General features: G+C 42.8%; 1 protein-coding gene across 1 annotated transcript in view; it reads right to left on the bottom strand.

The window, feature by feature from the left end:
* The window catches only part of GRPR (gastrin releasing peptide receptor), a 32,831-nt gene extending 13,962 nt beyond the window's left edge, over positions 1-18,869 (bottom strand). Inside the window, exon 1 of the mRNA XM_028523179.2 lies at positions 18,054-18,869. Within this exon, the coding sequence (XP_028378980.1) occupies positions 18,054-18,448 (395 nt within the window). The 5' untranslated portion in view covers positions 18,449-18,869. The remainder of the gene's footprint in view (positions 1-18,053) is intronic.
* Between the last annotated feature and the right edge of the window lie 262 nt (positions 18,870-19,131).

Below are 19,131 nucleotides of genomic sequence, written 5' to 3'. Positions count from 1 at the left end.
TAAACATATATCACTTACTGAGTGCCTAGTACAGCTCTTAGTACTTTTCAAGAATTAATTTTTGAATCCCTCATAACAATAGTAGGAAGCAGGTACTACAGTTGTCATCTTCTTCTTAAAGGTGCGCAAACTGAGGCGCAAAGAGGTTGCGTAACTTGCTCCAAGGTCACACAGCTACCAAGAGGCAGAGCCAGGGCTTGAACAGAGGCCCCGTGGCCCCCTGTGTGCACACTTGAAACCACAAGACTTGAATGCCTCCATTTTCTTCATCTGTGAGTCAGAACTCACGGTATCAACCGAACTTGCTGTGAAGAAGAGCTAAATGAGGTGTTTCAAAAGCACTTTGAAAACCAGGAAGCCCTATTTAAACACAAGCTTATTATTGCTTTTCCTGAAAAGGAATGAGTGTCCAACAGAATGTGTAGTGGTCGAGATTTCAACAATACCCTCTCAGCTCCCTGATGAACATAAGTAACAATTATGCTAATGGTGCGGTCACTGTTTGACTAGGAACTCTAACATTTTACAAATAATATGACACATTATTTCATTTCATCATTACAAAAATTACAATAGTCCTGTGATATATTAAAGGTAAATACCCTTATTCTCATTTTATAGATCAGAAAAGTGAAGCTTGTAGAGTGATTTGTCCAAAGCCACACAGCTGACAATTAGAAGAAACAGAGCTCAGATTCACCCATCTCTTCAAATTGAATGCTTTTGAATTTATCCTCTTTATGAGTAGTGCTATACTATATGTCACCTCCAAAAATTAGTAAAAGAGAGGAAGGAAGGAAGGAAGGAAGGAAGGAAGGAAGGAAGGAAGGAAGGAAGGAAGGAAGGAAGGAAGGAAGGAAGAGTCGGTAAATTTGTCTCCATGCAACTCTGAGAGTATATTAACCAATTGAAAAATTTCACTTTGAGTCAGCAAAGACATGCACAATGAAGGTAGTCTAAAAGCAGTTAGTTACTTTGATGACTTTTTCCCAGTTAAAAAATTTTGTATGGAAGTGCTGTGTGGAATCTAAACAGCAATATAAAGAAACAGCAGAAACAGGCTCACAGATACAGAGAACAGGGTGATGGCTGCCAGAGGGGAGAAGGGTTTGAGGGGTTGGTTGAAAAAGGTGAAGGGGTTGAGAAGCCCAGATTGGTAGTTACATAATAGTCCTGGGGATGTAAAGTGTAGCGCAGAAAATACAGTCAATAATATTTTAATTGCTATGAATGGTGCCAGGTGGGTACTGGAAATATTAGAAGAGGTGGACGCTTTGTAAACCATGTGATTGTCTATCCGCTGTGACATACACTTGAAACTAATACAAAATAATGTTCAGCCCTGGCTGGTGTAGCTCAGTGGATTGAGCTCGGGCTGCAAACCAACGCGTCACAGGTTCGATTCCCAGTCAGGGTACATGCCTGGGTTGCAGGCCATGACCCCCAGCAGCTGCACATTGATGCTTCTCTCCCTCCCTCTCTCTCTCTCTCTCTCTCTCTCTCTCTCTCTCTCTCTCTCTCTCTCTCTCTCCCTCCCCTCTCTAAAAATAAATAAAATCCTAAAAAAAATAATGTTCAATGTAAACTGTAGTTGAAAAAATCAGAAGTGCATAGAAATGCTAGACAACTGACACAAAATGAGGAAACTATGCTCAGACTTACTACATTTATCCATTGGCTTTTAGTAGGCTTTTTAGTTTAAAGCAACTGAAGTGTACGATATGGAGTTAATTTAAACAAAAATAATATGTTAGTGGATAAAACAACTATGGGACATTTATATAATGGAATACTACTCGGCCATAAAAAAGAAAATTTTATCCTTTGCAACAGTGTGGATGGACCTGGAGAACATTATGATTTTACTCATGTGGAATCTAAAGAACAAACTGAACAGACAAGCAAAATAGAGACAGACTCATAGACAGAGAGCAGGCTGACAGCTCTGGACGGATGGTTGGGGGTGGAGGGATTGAGTGAAAAGGAAAAAGGACTCATGGTCATGGGCAACACTGTGGTGATTGCAGGGCGTGGTATAAGGGAGATAAATGTTAATGGAAAAACTGCAATAGAAATATTTTTTAGCCCCCAAAAAGTGTTCGCTGTTCATTATAAAAATTTAGACAGTAGAAAATTCTAGAAACAAAAAAGAGGACAATCATCCATGTCTTACATGTGATATTTTGATACATTCCTTTCCAATTTTCCTTTATCTTTTGTACAGAATTGAGAGCATGTAATTCTGTGTCTTTTTCTTAGGATCTATAGTCTAAGCATTTGAGTCTCACACAGATGCCCATAACCCTCTAGCCAGCAGGCGGCGCTCTACAGATGCCGGCTGGCCTCTCTGGGCACCATGTCCATTCGGCTCCAAAGAGCCCTGGTGGTCACTAGAGGGCAACGTCTGAGCACTTACAGACTCTTTCCAGGACTGGCTTCAGACAACACATCATGCCTAAGTGAAGCAAAGCACCCCCACTCCTCCAAAGCTAGTGCATCTAACAACCAAAGGCATATCTTAAGCACGACCTTTTGCATGGTCCTATACTAGGTACAGAAGAGGTCAAGAAGCATAAGCCCTGGACACTCAGTGACATTTTCTTTAATTCCATCCTGGAATTTAAAAAGGCTCATGCATCCTGGGTCACAGGACTCTGAGTTCCTTAATAATCAGGTCTTCGCCTTAATCATTTCATACCCATTTCATTTACTAAACAAACACACAATTAAAACTGGAAATCTAGAGCTGTGCCCCAAATGTGGCCTGTAATATCTTACTTTCGGATGAGGAAAAGGGCTCAAGATAACCCGTTCCTCCCCTGCCACCCTCCCGGCCAAACACTCCTCTCTTGCCTACTTCTACCAAATGACTCTGGGCATCATCTTATTAGCCTTTTCCCAAGAGATCTCCTCTGGCCGAAACAGCTCCTATTTCTTTAAGCATTTGAAGTGCACTAGAATGCTTGGGGGTGCTGAGCAAATTCCACAATTTTAAGGTAACTTGCTTCCAGGAGCCTATGATGAAAGACCTTAGAGAGGCAGCAGGACGTGTGATGCGAGACATGGGGAGGAGGCGATGAGAAGCGCAGTGTCTGCCTACAGCTTTACTCCATCAGTGAGCAACAGGAAGGCTCTGCCTCCGTACGCACCGCCCATGGGAGCTGGAGTCCAGCTAAGCCTTGATTTAAAAGCCTTACTCATTTCCACAACTGTTGGTATCACGGAGGACCTGGGGAATTCTGGAACGCACACATTGCTTAAAGATATTGACTCGATTCTCAGGTTTTGGGTGATCCAAAAGCTAATGTGCACGATACGACAGTTCCTCGTATCCTAATGTGTATCACACAGCTGTATGATTCGTGTTGATCATATCCCTTTGGAAGGCTCTGTGCGCTCACTGAACAAGGCTCATGGATTCCCCTAGGTCCCACTCCATTAAAACAGGAAACTCCCACTGCTAAGTGAGTAAAAAGGCCTCAGCACAGGCCTTTAGAGCAGGGACAGCAAACGAAGGCCCATTGGCCAGACTTGGCTCTCTGCCTGTTTTCGTATGGCCCATGAGCTAAGGATGGTTTTTACATTTTGAACGGTTGGGGAAAATGCAAAAGAATAATATTTTGTGACACATAAAAAGTGCAAGAAATTCAGATTTCAGTGCCCATAAATCAGGTCTTACCGGTGCACAGCCACGCCGCCCCCTTTGGCTTGTATAAAACCTATGGCTGCTTTTGCACTATAATGTAGAGATAAGTGGCTGCAACAGAGACCTCGTGGCCTACAAACCCCCCAATATTTACCATATTCCTTTTGAAGAACCAGTTTACCAGCCTTTTACCTATGTGCACTGAACGTGTGAACTCGGCCAACATTTCTGTCATTCACTGCTTGTGTACACCATAGCTGTTGGTTCCTTCTTTAAATGGGGGAAGCCTCTATTTGACACAGTGCCACCTGCTGGGCTCGTTAATGTGTGTTGATGACGACACTAGGCCTCTGACATCTGCCATTGGGTTTTCAGTATTAAATACGGTTTGCTCAGAATCTTTAGTCAGTTTATCAGTACATTTAAGTACTAGTATCAGACTTGGTTTGGCAGGATGGATATAAAAGTCCCTGGCGCCCTGGTTGGCGTAGCTCAGTGGATTGATCACGGGCTGGGAACCAAAGTGTCCCAGGTTCCATTCCCAGCCAGGGTACATTCCTGTATTGCAGGCCATAACCCCCTGCAACCGCACATTAATGTTTCTCTCTCTCTTTCTTTCTCCCTCTCTTCCCTCTCTAAAAAAAAAAAACTGAATAAAATCTTTAAAAAAAAGCCCCTGGCCATTAAGGATTTCAAATCTCGTTCAGGAAGCAAGATATACCCAAGACATACCCATTAAAGAAAAAGAAAGTGGTACTTGTATAGGTATATTCCCTTTTGTGAAGTACTTTTAGAATAAATGATTCTAGATTAGTATATGGATGGCCGTTAGTACGGTGCAGACATATGAGTATATGTTTAACTACAAACCTGTTTTATATGTAACTATGGAATAGAAAACTTAGAGATCATCAAGTCCCATTTCCTTACCTTAAAGTAGAGCAAACCGGATAGCTGAGAAGCAATAGTGCAACCAAGGTCTCTGGATCTTCACTTTAGTTATATTAGACTCTAGCATTTGAGACTCTAGCGAAGTGTTTTGAAAGAACAAGCAAAGAATGCTTAAAACGAAACATTTACTACACTTAAGCCATCTTTTGAATCGTCAGTTTCACCTCTGTTGACAATTTTAGAAAAGATGCCACATTCTCATTGTCCTGTTTCCAAGCATTTAAAGCGGAGGGGGAAAAAGCAATGAAAATCTTAAAAAATCTATTTAGATCACCATTTCTTTTTTAAAACTAAGCATTTGTCATACATTCTCATGGAGAAACGGCTGTAATTTTGTTTTTCCATAATTTTATATTGTTCTTAAAATTGCGTTTAAAGTATTTGTCATAACACAGACCTGACCCTGGTATGAAATTGCCTGCCAATAAAAACCACCACCAAAGGGAAAAAAGAAACCTTGAAAAGCTCGAAGTCGCCTGTAGTTATTCTCCTTAGAGGCATAAAGAAATAAGTGAGTCACGTGGACATATTATTGTCACAGCAAATTCCTCTCACACAGAAATAAATTTCTTTATGTGTGGCCTTTCAAATTTCCCCCTATTTCTTCCCTATGTAACCTTTAGCTATTACCCCTGGTCAATTGGTGCAGACCAACTGACAATACAATAAAAGTAGTAAAGAAGTGAAGTTTTCAGAAAAGTACCTTAGGAACATTTTGCTTCTTTTCTTATGAAATTTTAGCTGTTATCAATCACTGCATAACAAAATGTCGGATCTAGCCCCTGCTTACTGGGGCTAAGAGTCCTGGCCTCATTGAAAGATCCCAGAGCTCTCATGTACCTACACCGCTTGGCAGTGTCCACGGCTACAGGCTGCCGCTGAGATTCCTGACTTACTCACTTTGAACTTAGCCAGAGCTTCCTTCTCTGAATCCAAATTGCTGAGATAATTTGAGCCTCTGAATGCTGATCCCACAGGTCTGACCGCGGAGTTCTGTACTCCTCTTTAAAGGAGCTGGGGTGTGGATAGCTCCGAGGGCAGCGGGTCAGATCCGTAAGAGAGGTGGCATAGGATTTTCCACTTCTGTTCATGGCAAACGAGCTTGTGGCTGCCCAACTCTCCTGACATGACAAGCTAGAAACCCTCTTTGAAAACATCAGAGAAATAGCAAGGCAGGTAGGATGTGCGGGGCCAAAATCCTGGAGAGAGGGGAAATGCCGAGAAGGGAAGCCGCTCTTAAGCAGCATTTCCTACTCAAGGCATGTTCCAAGTTCCGAGCTGCAGCACAGAAATTGAGAGCTTTGCGGAGCTTCTAGCGGTTTTAGGATAAAGTAGGACAAGAAATGGAGGTCAGGGCCCACCCAGGAGAGGAGTCCAGGTAAACAACTCAGGCTTTCAGCTGAGAGGCACAAAGGGGTACATCCTAGTAGTAGGGCTGAACCAGAAATAGACCCATTCTCACCGAGACCCAAGCCCAGTCTCCGTCCCCGATGGGGTCCGGTTCACGGTCCCCTCCCAACCGCCTGAAAGGAGCGAGAGCTAATCTTTTCTGGAAGAAAGTACTAAACAGAGCCTCAAATTATTTACAGTTCTTCATATACAAAATCAGGTAGTCAAAAACGTTGCATCTTATACCAGGAGGTAAAACGAAATGGCCAAAAAGCAAAGAAGAAAATAAATCATAGAGCCAGACCTTGAGAGGTTCCACATATTAAGGTTGCCAGAGAGGGATATTTACATTATATTGGAGCTAATTCAAGAAATTAGATGACAAGATGTCACCAAATAGAAATTCCAGAATTGTAGGGTACTGGAACTGAAATTAAGAATTAAATGGGAGCTTCGGAAGCAGACTAGACACAGCCGAAGAGAAGATTAAAGACCTGAAAATGGCCAGACTGAATACAGTGAGAAAGAGGAATAGAAAACACAGAAAGGGGAGTAGGAATTTCATGGGACATGGTGAAGTGGTAAAATGAAATTGTGCCTAAAATAATTTTTGCTCACAGAGGCCTGACCCTAGTATAAAATTTCCTACCTCAGTAAAAGCAAAAACAACCATGGTGGGGGGCGGTGGGGGAGACTAAAAAAGCTGAAAGTTAACCTATAGTTTTTCTATTTATACGTAGACACAATAGAGAAGGAAAGGAAAAACAGGATGAGACAAGCAGTATTTGAACTTGTAATGGTTCAGGACTTTTCCAAAATGAGCTGAAATCTTCAAGCCACAGATTTAAGAAAAACTGTGAATTTCAGGCAGGAAAATACAAAGAGAAACCACACTTAAATGCATTGTAGTGATGCTGCTGAAAGCCAAAGATCAGGAGAATTTTTTTTAATCTGTCAAAAAGAAAAAAATCAATAATTTTAAAGGAGCAACAATAAAACTGACATCTGACTTCACAGCGGAAGTCAAAGGACAATACTTCAAAGTGTGCAAGATAAGAGGGCCAGCCTAGACTTCTGTGCTCAGTGAAAATATCTTCCCCCAAATTACATGAAATAAAGACATTTTCAGACAAAAACAGAAAATGCATCTCCCTTAGATGTACACTAAATGGAATACTGAAGGGTGTTCTCTGGGCAGCAGTGAAATCTCATATGAAGCCAGACAAGCAGGAAGGAATGGAGAACAACAGAAAAGGTAAATACAGGAATCAGTCTAAATGTCAACATAAATATGTGAGTACATGTAAAGTATATAAAAACACTAAACAGGATGTCTTAGTAGGGTTTAAAATACATAGAGAATTAAAATATAGAATAATGATAACCAAAAAAAGGACAAAAAGAAATTGAAATGAGGTTCAAGTGCCCTATTATCCTTACATTGGGAAGTAAGAAAGTTCCAATTTATAGTAAATTCCGATAAGTCAAGGATACATCTTGTAAACTCCAGGGTAGCTCCTCAAAGCATACTAACAAGGGCTTGTATTTAACAAGCTCATAAGGAGATGAGGAATAAAATGATTAAAATATTTTTTTTTGTTTTAATCATTGTTCAAGTACAGTTTTCTCCCTTTTACTCCCAGTCGAGCCCCCCTCCCAACCCTCCCCAATGATTAAAATATTTAATTAATGTAATAGAAGGCAAGGAGGGAGGGAAAAGGGAGTATGAAACAGGTAAGAACAATAAAAACCAAGTAAAAAGATGGTAGGTTTAAATCTAAATACAGTGTCTGGCTCAAATAACACCCTTTTATACAAAATCTTTTATTACAAAATCATAAGCATGTAATTCTGTAACCTAAAAATATCACAGTCAAGCACACCATATGACATCTTGGGTTTAATGTTCCAGTTAAAAGTATAAATGATTACACCCATATTATTACCCTACCAACCACACTCAAGCAGGCCTCACTTGTGCTGGACTTTGTATATTAACAGAATTGAGTTTATTATGTTTGTGTTAGAAGGCAGGAACTTGTAGCCAAATTACAAATAGCAAAAACATTTGTGTAAAGTCATTCATTTTATGTATACCCATATAAATACCAACATTGATGAAGATAACTTAAAACTCAATGCAAAGACACCCATGGCAAATAGGTTAATGGGCATCATCAATTAAGTGAGTATTTGAGATTAGTCAAGGCACACAGAAGCTTGAATTGCTGTGAAAACTTTTTTTAAAAGATTTTATTTATTTATTTTTAGAGAGGGAAGGGAGGGAGAGGGAGGGAGGGAGGGAGGGAGGGAGGGAGGGAGGGAGGGAGACAGGGAGACATACATACATACATACATACATGTGCGAATGCTGGGGGCCGTGGCCTGCAACCCAGGCATGTGCCCTGACTGGGAATCAAACCTGCAATGCCTGGTTCGCAGCCCGCACTCAATCTACTGAGCTACGCCAGCCAGGGCAAATTGCTATGAAACTTTATAGCCCATATAGAAGGGGTGTCAAACTCTTTCACCAGGGACCACATCAGCCTTGCAGTTGCCTTCAAAGGGCCGAAATAATGTTAGGACTGTATACACGTAACTACTCCTTAACTGTTAAGGAGCTGAAATTACATTCGGCCCTTTGAAGGCAACTGCGAGGCTGATGCGGCCTCCAGTGAAAATGAGTTTGACAGCCCTGCCATATAGGAAAGAGGCTTGAGACTAGCTTTCTCAAATAATCCTAAGCATTTGATAATAATCCTAAGTATTTCTGTAATATTACTAATGAGTTATGAAACATAAACAAACTTTTCTAACCTGTCATTAATAAGTTGAGTTTAATCAACCACGCAAAACACTGACTTATCTTTCTGGTTTCTCTATGGGAAAGGATATTTCCATACCATTGTGATTTTAAGAGGAGAGAAATGACGATGAAGCCAGAATGTTTGAGAAACTAAGTATGGTAGACATGTAGCAGGCGATGAATAGAGATACCCTGTTATTTTTCTGGATTTTGTGATGTTTGTGGAATTTATCAACTTATTTAAATTTGTGACTCATCATGATTTGTAATTGAATATATGATTTCTAAATACTTTAAAACATTCACTTCTCTACCTAACTTTATTCATAATTTTACTTGTTTTTCTTAAAAACTACCCTCCCAACAGTACCCATGAAACCTGCATAAGGTCCTATCATCAAGGGTCAAAACCACTCTTCTATTGCCGTCACTCTGCTAACCATCAAAGGACATAAATATGATTTAGAGAACATAACCCAATAGTCCAGGTTCACTCCATAGAACCTACCAGAATTCATTCATTCCTTTATTCCTTCGCGCATGCTTCTTTCCATTGAGGCAGGATAGGAAGGACCCAGGAAACTCCCTCGGCATGTGGAATGGGGGACTGAGACAGCTGACGCAGACTGGCCTCCTGCAGCACCCTCACTCACCTGCCTCCTCCTCCCTTGCACACCCACCACTCCCTTAACCATTAAGCCCTCCCGACAATGAGCTTCTGATCAGCATTAAATTATTTTGGGAACAAAGCCTTGGGTCTGTTGTCCACAGAGGCAGAGTTTGGGTCCAACTAGTGATAACATCTGAGCTTCAGTTCTGTGTCAGCTCCAGGCCCAGAGAAGCAGCAAAACCAGATGAAGCAACAGGACCACTGGCATAGGACCAGCTGCAAAGACTAATGACCCTACACTAGCACTGACCAATCAGTGCAGACCATGACCCTGACCCTCAATGCTCATTTTGCTGAATCAGCATATTAAAGGACATGTGTGGAAAGCTGATGAATATTCTAGGGAGATCTTCCCCTGTGACCTCCCCTAAAATACCTGCCTTTGGAAAATGGATAAAAACCCTTAAGACAAAGAACCCAGTGCATACTCTCTGTAGAGCATGCACATGCCGTCTTCGGGCGTGTATCTTTGCTTTCTTTTTTCTAAGCTCTAAGTGTCCCCACTAGACTTGCAACCAGGGGAGCGGCGGGCAACTACAGTTTATCCTCGGCTAACCCCCCGAATCTGTCTCCAAGTGCCTTTCTTTTACCTTTGTAACTTGTTCCCTGAGTCCAAGCAGCTCAGCTGGCTCACTTGTGCCTCTGTAACTGTCTTTCTAGAAGGCCAAGGCAGCTCTCTGAGTAGCCTAATTGATGGTAGTCTTGAAAAGATTAGGAGCTAGGGGTGGAGAAAGGGGGTAGACAACAAAGGACATGAGAAAATTTGGAGGATAAGGAAAATATTCTGTGTTGTGCTTGTGGTGCTACTGGTTTCATGACTATATGAGTTTGTCAAAATTCATAGAATTTTGTACACCGAAAATTTTACTGAATGTAAATTATACCTCAATCGAAACCTGAAAAAAAATTGGATGGTAGAATAGTGTTGATCGTTCCTTTTGACTGAGTAGCCAATGAAGACGTACAGAAGGTGACCTTTAATGTGTGAAACGAACCAGCAGCTTCTTAGAGGTTTTGAAGAAAATAAAATTATTTTAAGTAGCAGCAAACATCAGCTACTAATCACCAGAGTTTCAAAGGTGACTATAATAAAAAATACTCTAGGAGGTAGAAAAAGAGGAATGGAGAAAGTTTTTTCTTTTATTCTGCAAAACATGCATTTTAAGGGAGAATTTATGCAAACCCCACATACCAGGAGGATTTACAAGTGCAAAAATGCAAATGTCGTCTATTTACAAAGGATGTTATTGACAAGCACAGTTCAATAAAAAACCTCCCCAGGGAGCCCTTTGAAAACTATGGCCTAGGTTTCATGATCCAGTCTATGCTTTTTGGGTTTTGGGGGGTTTTTTTTTTTTGCTTCCATGCATATTAAGTTGCCAGAAATGATACTTAATTAATCACATAAAAGTCTACACAGACAAGGTCAAAGTTCTTAGCTGCCCTTCTCTCCACAGTAAAATTGAAAAGGCTCCAATTAAGAGAGCCTTTCTGGGAAACCCCGCTTCCAATTGCACCTGCCGCCTGAGCATTCCCGGAGCTTGCCAGCGGCTGTGGCAGATCCCTTCGCTGCGGGGAGACAGGAGTTCAGCCTCCTTCCAGAGAGGCAACATACCCTTCAGGAAAGTCGTGCTATAGAAAAATTATGAACTGATGGCTCATGTAACCTTTCCGACAGGGGGGCAAGAAATCATCTCGTGTGGGCCAGGATCAGTCTGCTTGGAATGAATGCAGCTGGGCCTCCAGCATAGTAGAGGAGCCTTTGAAGTTCCTGGGTGATCTCTAGACAGGGAGAGGGAGAGGGCGTGACTCCTGGGGTATCCCTCAAAATAGTACATCGTGGGGTGGGCAGCTCCTGCTTCCCAGGGAAGAGAAATAGAATCCCACTCTGTGTTTTGATGGTTTCTGAAGAACAGTTCCCAATTCTCCTGAGGCTAACTGGGACTTGGAATGAGGACAAGAGAGTTCAAGTCTGACTCGATTCTGAGTTTGTCGTGACGAGGCCAAATTCCATCACTTCTTTTGGTCTCTCTGTGAAACAAGGCATTGTATTATGATTTATAAGAAATATGTATTTGGTCATTCAGATAACCAAAATAAATTTCTCATATATTTTGTCTTTTGTCCACCGTTCGTAGCTCATAACACGCAAAATTTTTAGAATGTCCTAAGTGTTGAGAATGATGCAGGTGTCTTTTGTTATGTTAATGAGGTGACTTTTCCAAAGCACTCAAGGATGGGGACCGGTCACCAAGAGAACCAGTCGTGTGATTGGCACGTTGAAACTTTCAGTCCTGCTCTTCCCTACCCCCTTTCCCCATGTCCAGGAAGAGGAGAGAGGCTGGAGGTTGAATCCGTTGCCAATGGCCAATCATTGAATCAATCATGACTATGTAATGAAGCCTCCATAACAACTCATAAGGACAGCTCCTGGGTTGGTGAACACTCGAGGATGTGGCCAGAGTGGTGCACTGGAGAGCCTACAGAAGCTCCATGCTCTGTACGCATACCTTACCCTGAGTTATATTCTTTTATAGTAAAGTGGTAATCTAGTAAGGAATGCGTTTCTCTGAGCTCTGTGAGCCACTCTAGCAAATTTCTGGAACCAAGGAGAGGGGATTATGAGATCCTGTGATTTATAGCCAGTTGGTCAGAAGAATAGGTAAAACCTGGACTTGAGACTAGTGTCTGAAGTCGGGGCGAGGAGTAGGGGTTGCAGCCTAGTAGGACTGAGCCTTCAACCTGTGGAATTTGATGCTGTCTCCGGCTAGATTGTGTCCGAGTTGAGTTGATTTCTCAGATAACCAGCTGGTATTCGGAGAATTACTTGTTGGAGGTGCGTGGAACTCCCTCCTCCAATTGGAAATGGAGTCTCAACACCATTTGCAAGGGCGTGAACTGTATTTGTAGCCATTGGACTTCATCGTTTTGTTATTGCTCGGACACTAACCAAGCTGTAATTTATTGTCCTCTTGCTAGATGTCAGGTGGCCCTGGCTGTCAAAGAAGGCAGAGAACTCATGGAGCTTCCCATATGAGGAAGGAAGTAGAGAACACAACTATGAAAAGGACCTAATAATACAAGGTAGGATAATTCGGCATTTAATGAACAGGCAAGAGCATCTTGGGAAAGGAAAAAGAAAAGATCAGTGAACGCTTCCTAGAGGAGAAGGCATTTGAAGTGAGCCTTGAAGGACTGCTAGGACTTGGACAGACGGAGGGAATAGAGCCCGGCCACCGGGGAGGGGGAAATGAAGATGGGGGGAAAGCCAGGTGGCACATGTGCGAGACAATGAGAAACAGAATTGAGCCAGAGCAGTGCCAATCAAGTCTTAGGATAAGATAGAAAGACAGACTGGCAGGTGGAAGGAGACCTGGCCCAAGAGAACGGAAGGATCGGGCAGAAGTTCATAATGCAGACCCAGAAAGTGAATTCCACATGTATTCTTCAGGTCTCCAAATCTCATCAACGGGATACCTAAATTCCCCAAGCCTGAGGCTGGGGATTGGATTGGGCTGCCTGGAGACTGAAAGACCTTATGTCGCCGGGAGGCATTTGATATTTGCTAATCTGAGGAATTCCTGATATCCTCAAGGAGTGAGAGCAGGTAATGTGGATCTTGAGAAAGAGATTTGGACTCAAAGGCACAGAGCAAACTCTCTTCTGTATCGTCCAATAGAACTTTCAGCAACGATGGGAATGTTCTGTATCTGCATTGTCACATAGAGTCAACTATTGCTACTAAGCACTTGACATGTGGTTTGTGTGACCACGGAACTGAATGTTTAGCTTTATTTAAGTTATTTTTTAAAAGATTTTATTCATTCATCTCTAGAGAGGGAAGGGAGGGAGAAAGAGAGAGAGAGAGAAACATCCATGTGCGGTTGCTGGGGGTCATGGCCTGCAACCCAGGCATGTGCCCTGACTGGGAATCGAACCTGCAACGCTTTGGTTCGCAGCCCGCGCTCAGTTCACTGAGCTACCCAGCCAGGGCTGCTTTTATTTAAGTTAAATAACTACGTGAGATTAGTGGCTTGCATGTTGGACCATGCAGCTCTAGGTGATAGGAAAGCTGAAAACTACATTATCTCATAAATTCCTGGTAATAAATTCAAAGAATCTGCACTGCAAGAAGACAGCATAAGTGTAACGCTTTCCTGTTTCTTTACACATTCCAAATCACAAGGGAAGGGGAAATTATGAACAGTCTTTGATGAGATTGAACAAGGACCCCGTTACTCGAGAACTGCTTCATCTGTCTGTCTTTGGGATTCATCCTGCCAGCCCCATTCTAGCAGAAATAACACTGCATGATGATACTAAAGCAGGCATTAAATGCAGCTTTAAACTTTACAGTTATTGGGAAAGGAAAACACAAACTCTACTCATCCTTTTCCTGTTGAGGGTCCAGTTCAGGTCTTAAATTCCATTTACACAATGCTGAGGCACCTAGTACAGAGATGGGCATCTAGTAGGAAAGACCATTATGCAGCCCTGGCTGGCGTATCTCAGTGGATTGAACGCGGGCTGTGAACCAAAGTGTCGCAGGTTCGATTCCCAGCCAGGGCACATGCCTGGGTTGCAGGCCATGGCCCCCAGCAACCACACATTGATGTTTCTCTCTCTCTCTCTCTTTCTCTCTCCCTTCCCTCTCTAAAAATAAATAAATAAAATCTTTAAAAAAAAGAATGGGCCAACTTAGAGCTTTAAGGAAGAGGCTTGAGCCAGAGTCCAGATGATAGGCAAAATGACAGATTTTTTTTAAAAGCCATAAAGTTTAAAACTCAGAAGGATCACTCTGGCTGGTGTGGCTCAGTGGATTGATTGAGCACCGGCCTGCAAACCAAATTGTCACCGGTTCAATTCCTGGTCAGGGTACATCCCGGGATTGTAGACCAGGTCCCTGGTAGGGCGTATACAAGAGGCAACCACACATTGATGTTTTTCTCCCTCTCTTTCTTCTTCCTTTCCTCTCTCTAAAAATAAGTAAATAAATAAATAATCTTTTCAAGAAAAACTTGGAAGGACCTTTGAAATCATCTAGCTCAACTCTATTATTTTACAGATAATTCAACTAAAGTCACAAAGTTATGTAACTTGGTCTGACTCCCTCTTACAGGTAGTAACGGCAGAAAAAAGTTTAAAGTGCCAGCCCATTCCAAGCCATATATCACATGGGATGGGAAGTGGAGTATTCTGTTCAGGAAAGGGCAAGGCATTCTGGAGAGTGAGTGTGATACACTACACGCAAGGATGCAGGGCCAAGAGCTCAGTGTAACTACTGTGTTTGAGCACCTCAGTGTGTATGCAAAGGGAAGAAAGCAGGAAAGGAGAGGGAGGGAGCGCAGGGACCTCTCTGGAGGAGTTAAAATACAAATCTGCCATCAGTGAAAGCCAGAATTCTGGTTTCTGGGACTCTCTTGAAGACTCCTTTTGACACAGTGGCAGCAGTATGAACTTTTCTAGAACAAATTCATTCTTTTCATATTAACAAAGACTCAAGTGTACCTGGGGCAGGGGAGCGCTGCGGGAGGGAGGTTGGGATGAGTACTGGCATTGCTGGCCAACCCACAGGGAGCAGGGGTGGGTGATTAGTCCTGTGCCTGTTCACACCTCAGAAGCCCCGATTGAGTAGATTTAGGATGAGGGCTAAGGATCTATATTTTGAAAGCTCCTCAACAACTGTGATGATCATACAGTTTGGAAGGTCTTCTGGCCCACTGTTTATCAATTTATCCAGTACAGACTACCACTTTGGAAAACTCTTTGAACAATATTTACTAAGTATATGCCCTTTATGATCTAGCGATTCCACTCCTGGGCATACGTACGCCCAAGAGAAATAAGCATGAACTTTAAAAGACATAAATAAGAATTTTCAGACCAGGTTATTATCAATCCCAAATTGGAAACAGCCCAGTGTCCATCAGCATTAGAATGGATAAATGAATAGAGGTATATTCATATAATGGAATACTACCTGATGATTCTAAAGAACAAACCAGAGCCCTGGCTGGCGTAGCTCAGTGGATTGAGCACGGGCTGCGAACCAAAGCGTCGCAGGTTCGATTCCCAGTCAGGGTACATGCCTGGGTTGCAGGCCACAGCCCCCAGCAACTGCACATGGATGTTTCTCTCTCTCTCTCTCTTTCTCCCACCCTTCCCTCTCTAAAAGTAAATAAATAAAATCTTTAAAAAATTTTAAAAAAAACCAAACCATTGCTGCATGCACCAAGATGGGTGACCGTCACAAAAATAATAAGCACAACAAGTATAATCTGGTGAAAACAATCAGGATAATTGAACTCAGAATAGTGATTGCCTCTTTATGGGTGTGGGTATTACCTGGAAAGGAGCATAAAAGAAACTCCCAGCATGCTGGAACTGTTCCATATCTCCATCTGGGTGGTAGTAATGCTGCTATACAGACGTGTGTAAACATATATTGAACTGTGCGCTTGTTTAGTTTACTGTATATAGATTATAGCCTATTGGCTTATTGAGGGAAAAATAGATATTGTATATATGTGGATATACATATTTGCCCTGTCACCCTCATGAGGTTGTTGTAAGGCTCCAATGTCTTTTAAAAATGAGATAAATGGATAAGTACAGTCTTACATTATTTAAGTAGCTCAATCCCTATTCTTGTTGAAGTTTGTTAGGTGCACTACCTGTGGTCCAGGCAATCCATCAGCCTTTTTACGCCTTAGCAAAACACAAAAAGTTAGTTTTATGGAAGCTCATAGTGATTTCTGGACTGGGGAAGGACATGCAGGAACGATCAACTCGCTGACAACACACTAGAGCCGACGAAGCAGGCGACTCGGCTTTTGAAAGGGCCTTTTTGCTGATGGTGGGTTTGGTGGGCTTTGCAACTCCGCAGAGGGGTCCTGGGCAGCCGCATCTTTCCACCCCACATCCTCACTTTCCTCTCTGCCCCCACCCCCCGCCCCCACCGCCGAGAGAGTAAACACCATCTGTACTACTGCTCTCCCAGCCCCGGAAACAAAAATCTCATCTTCTCATCAAGAAAATTCCCCTCATCTTGAGGTGCCCTCGGCCACTGGTAACGAGCCCCAGACCTTCCGACCTTCCGCCAGCTCCAAAGTTGGCCTGCCCTGAGTCAACACTCAGAGCTGCTCCTGGGCGAGCGCTCAGGGTCACAGAAGGCTGGGGGTGAGGAGCCAGAATGGAGAGACCCTGCCCAGCCGGTCTGATGTGCAAACCCCATTTCTGGGCTGTTAAGTTTTCAACCTTTGAAAAACGCCGTGTGTACTGAGCAGTGTACTTCAGGCAGCTGAGTATAAACACATGTCTCCAAATATTGATAACACTATCTTATTTGTCCATTACTCAACAAAGCCAGATCACCTGGGGACTGTTTGTTCCCCTGCACAATGAGAATCCAGCACCGCATGTATTACAATGTGGGGCATTTTCTTTGGAGCATACATTTTCAAGAGCCGCTTCTTGTGCCTTTCCTGGTACACTTTCAAATCCTTACGCATCTTTAACACCAGAACATACAGTTGATTCTAAAATAAAAATTGATAGCCTTTGGTTCACTGTCCCAATTTTTCGTAATTAGACCATCTGGTCTGTGATGTGTCTGGTGTCTGGACATTACTATGCCCAGTTTCTAGAGCTCAGAAGTACATGAGCTACATTCAGCCACTTGTGGGCATAACACAGTTATTTCCTCACTGGTTAATTCAACCAGGTGTTCAGAAAATGAATACGAGTTTTTTAAGAATGAATAAATATAAATTGGAAAGCAATATGTTCATGCAAGAAATGCAGTTCACAATATGTATATTTACCAGAATAAAACATTGTACCAACCCCCCTCAACTGCCACCCCCGAAAAAACTCCAAAGGCTCTGTATATGGAAGTATCTTACCAAAGATATTCAAATTCAAAATCAATCTTGAATGGAGCTTTCTCTAGAAAAAAAATCCACTAATGTTTGATTTCACATAAGAGATTCTTAGGAAAACGAGCACACAGGCTGTTCGGTTACAGACAACCTAGTGTCAACAATAAAAATAAAGTTAAAAAAATCAGCCGTGAGAAAAGTTAACTGAGGAAAATGAATTTCAAGGAAACGGCGCTTATTTCTCCTGTTGGTCATTTCGGAAGGAATATTTTGAATTAGAAATGCAGTGAGACTTTTCTGTTCTCTGAAGATTCTGAATTGCTTCTTAGTAACATTTGCCTGGGATTTCAACTCTATTAGTTGTGATTTTTCCCCCCCTCACTGGTCAACTAAGTTCACAGGGAGGGAGAAGTTGGGGAAAATCCACACCAAATCAATTTGTCTCCAGAAAATGCACCTCCACCTTACACTGAGATATTTTTTTCTCACTTGCCCCCCTTTTTTTCCCCCTGCCATCCATTCACTTTTTTCTCTTAAAGCAATATGTCAAACTCAAGAAGTAATCCTCGGAACAAAATCATGCCTTGGAAGAGGATCTGAGTTTGAGTGAAACTTCCCTTTGTGCAAACAGCTCCGTCTGTCCCAACGTGGCATCTCGTTTACTGAGGCATCCACCACCCGGAAAGAGTTGAACTATCCTCCAGTGCTTACCTGTCTGCCGAGAGAGCCGTGAGTGTGAAGACAGACACCCCCACTGAGGTAAGCTGTATAAAGGGGATCAGTTTGCAGCCAATCCTGCCAAACAGCCATCTGTCGGCCAGGTACCTGCTGGCATCCACGGGAGCACAGGTCACCAGGAGGAGCAGGTCTCCTAAAGCCAGGCTGGAGATGAACAGGTTTGGGACGTTTCTCATAGACTTCACGGTACAAAAGATCTTGATCAGGGTGATGTTGCCAACGAGGCCTATCAGAATGATGGCCCCGTAAATTGCAGGGATGACATAGAGGATGCCCCGGTGGAACCAGCCCTCGTTCTCGGGGACATCCACACTGTGGTTGGAGACGTTGCAGGGCCCGCTCTGAAGGAAGCAGTCATTGAGAGGCATCCTCTAGATTCTTCCTTTGCCGCCTAACAAGTGTCCTGAGATGCTGTTTCTTAACTTTTGATGTTGCAGTGGGTGAAGATGAAGACAAAATTCTCGGCCGGGCTCTTGTCTTCTTTAATAAAAATACTCTGAGTACATAACAGACTATGGCATTCCACACTGTCTGTCACTATTTTGATGCTGGTGCCGCTCTGGTCTTAAAATGACCAGTGCAATCCATGTCTAACTTCAGTGAATAAGGGTTTAGAGTTAAACCCAGTCTGTATCAACTCTTTCTACCCCCATTCCAGTCTGAGCCTCCGCTGCAGTTAACTAAGAACTTTGAGTCTGCTATTTGCACGCTGCATTTCCTGTCTTTCCTGATACTTAGAACCTGAAGGTTTAAAGTGGGTTGAAAAAAACTGCACTGAGAAAGCCTCAAATCCTATAGGCAGGATGCTTTGCACGTCACTGGCTTCACTGGCAAACGGCAGCTGTGCTGAACTGAGGTTCTGAAGAGGACCCAGGGCTACTTATAGACAGAGAATGCCAGCCCCCTGCTGGACACTTCAATCACTGCCCCGTGTCTCCACCCTGCTCTCCGCCAGCAGTCGGGTTCCTATGCTCACAGGGCTTTCTAACAGACACCTTTGGCTTCTCATTTAAAATGCAGTGCCTTTGGTAGGCATTTCATTAATGTTGCT

This window comes from Phyllostomus discolor, chromosome X, assembly GCF_004126475.2.
Source record: "Phyllostomus discolor isolate MPI-MPIP mPhyDis1 chromosome X, mPhyDis1.pri.v3, whole genome shotgun sequence".
Classification (NCBI taxonomy): domain Eukaryota; kingdom Metazoa; phylum Chordata; class Mammalia; order Chiroptera; family Phyllostomidae; genus Phyllostomus; species Phyllostomus discolor.
This window is presented reverse-complemented; position numbering and strand designations above follow the sequence as displayed.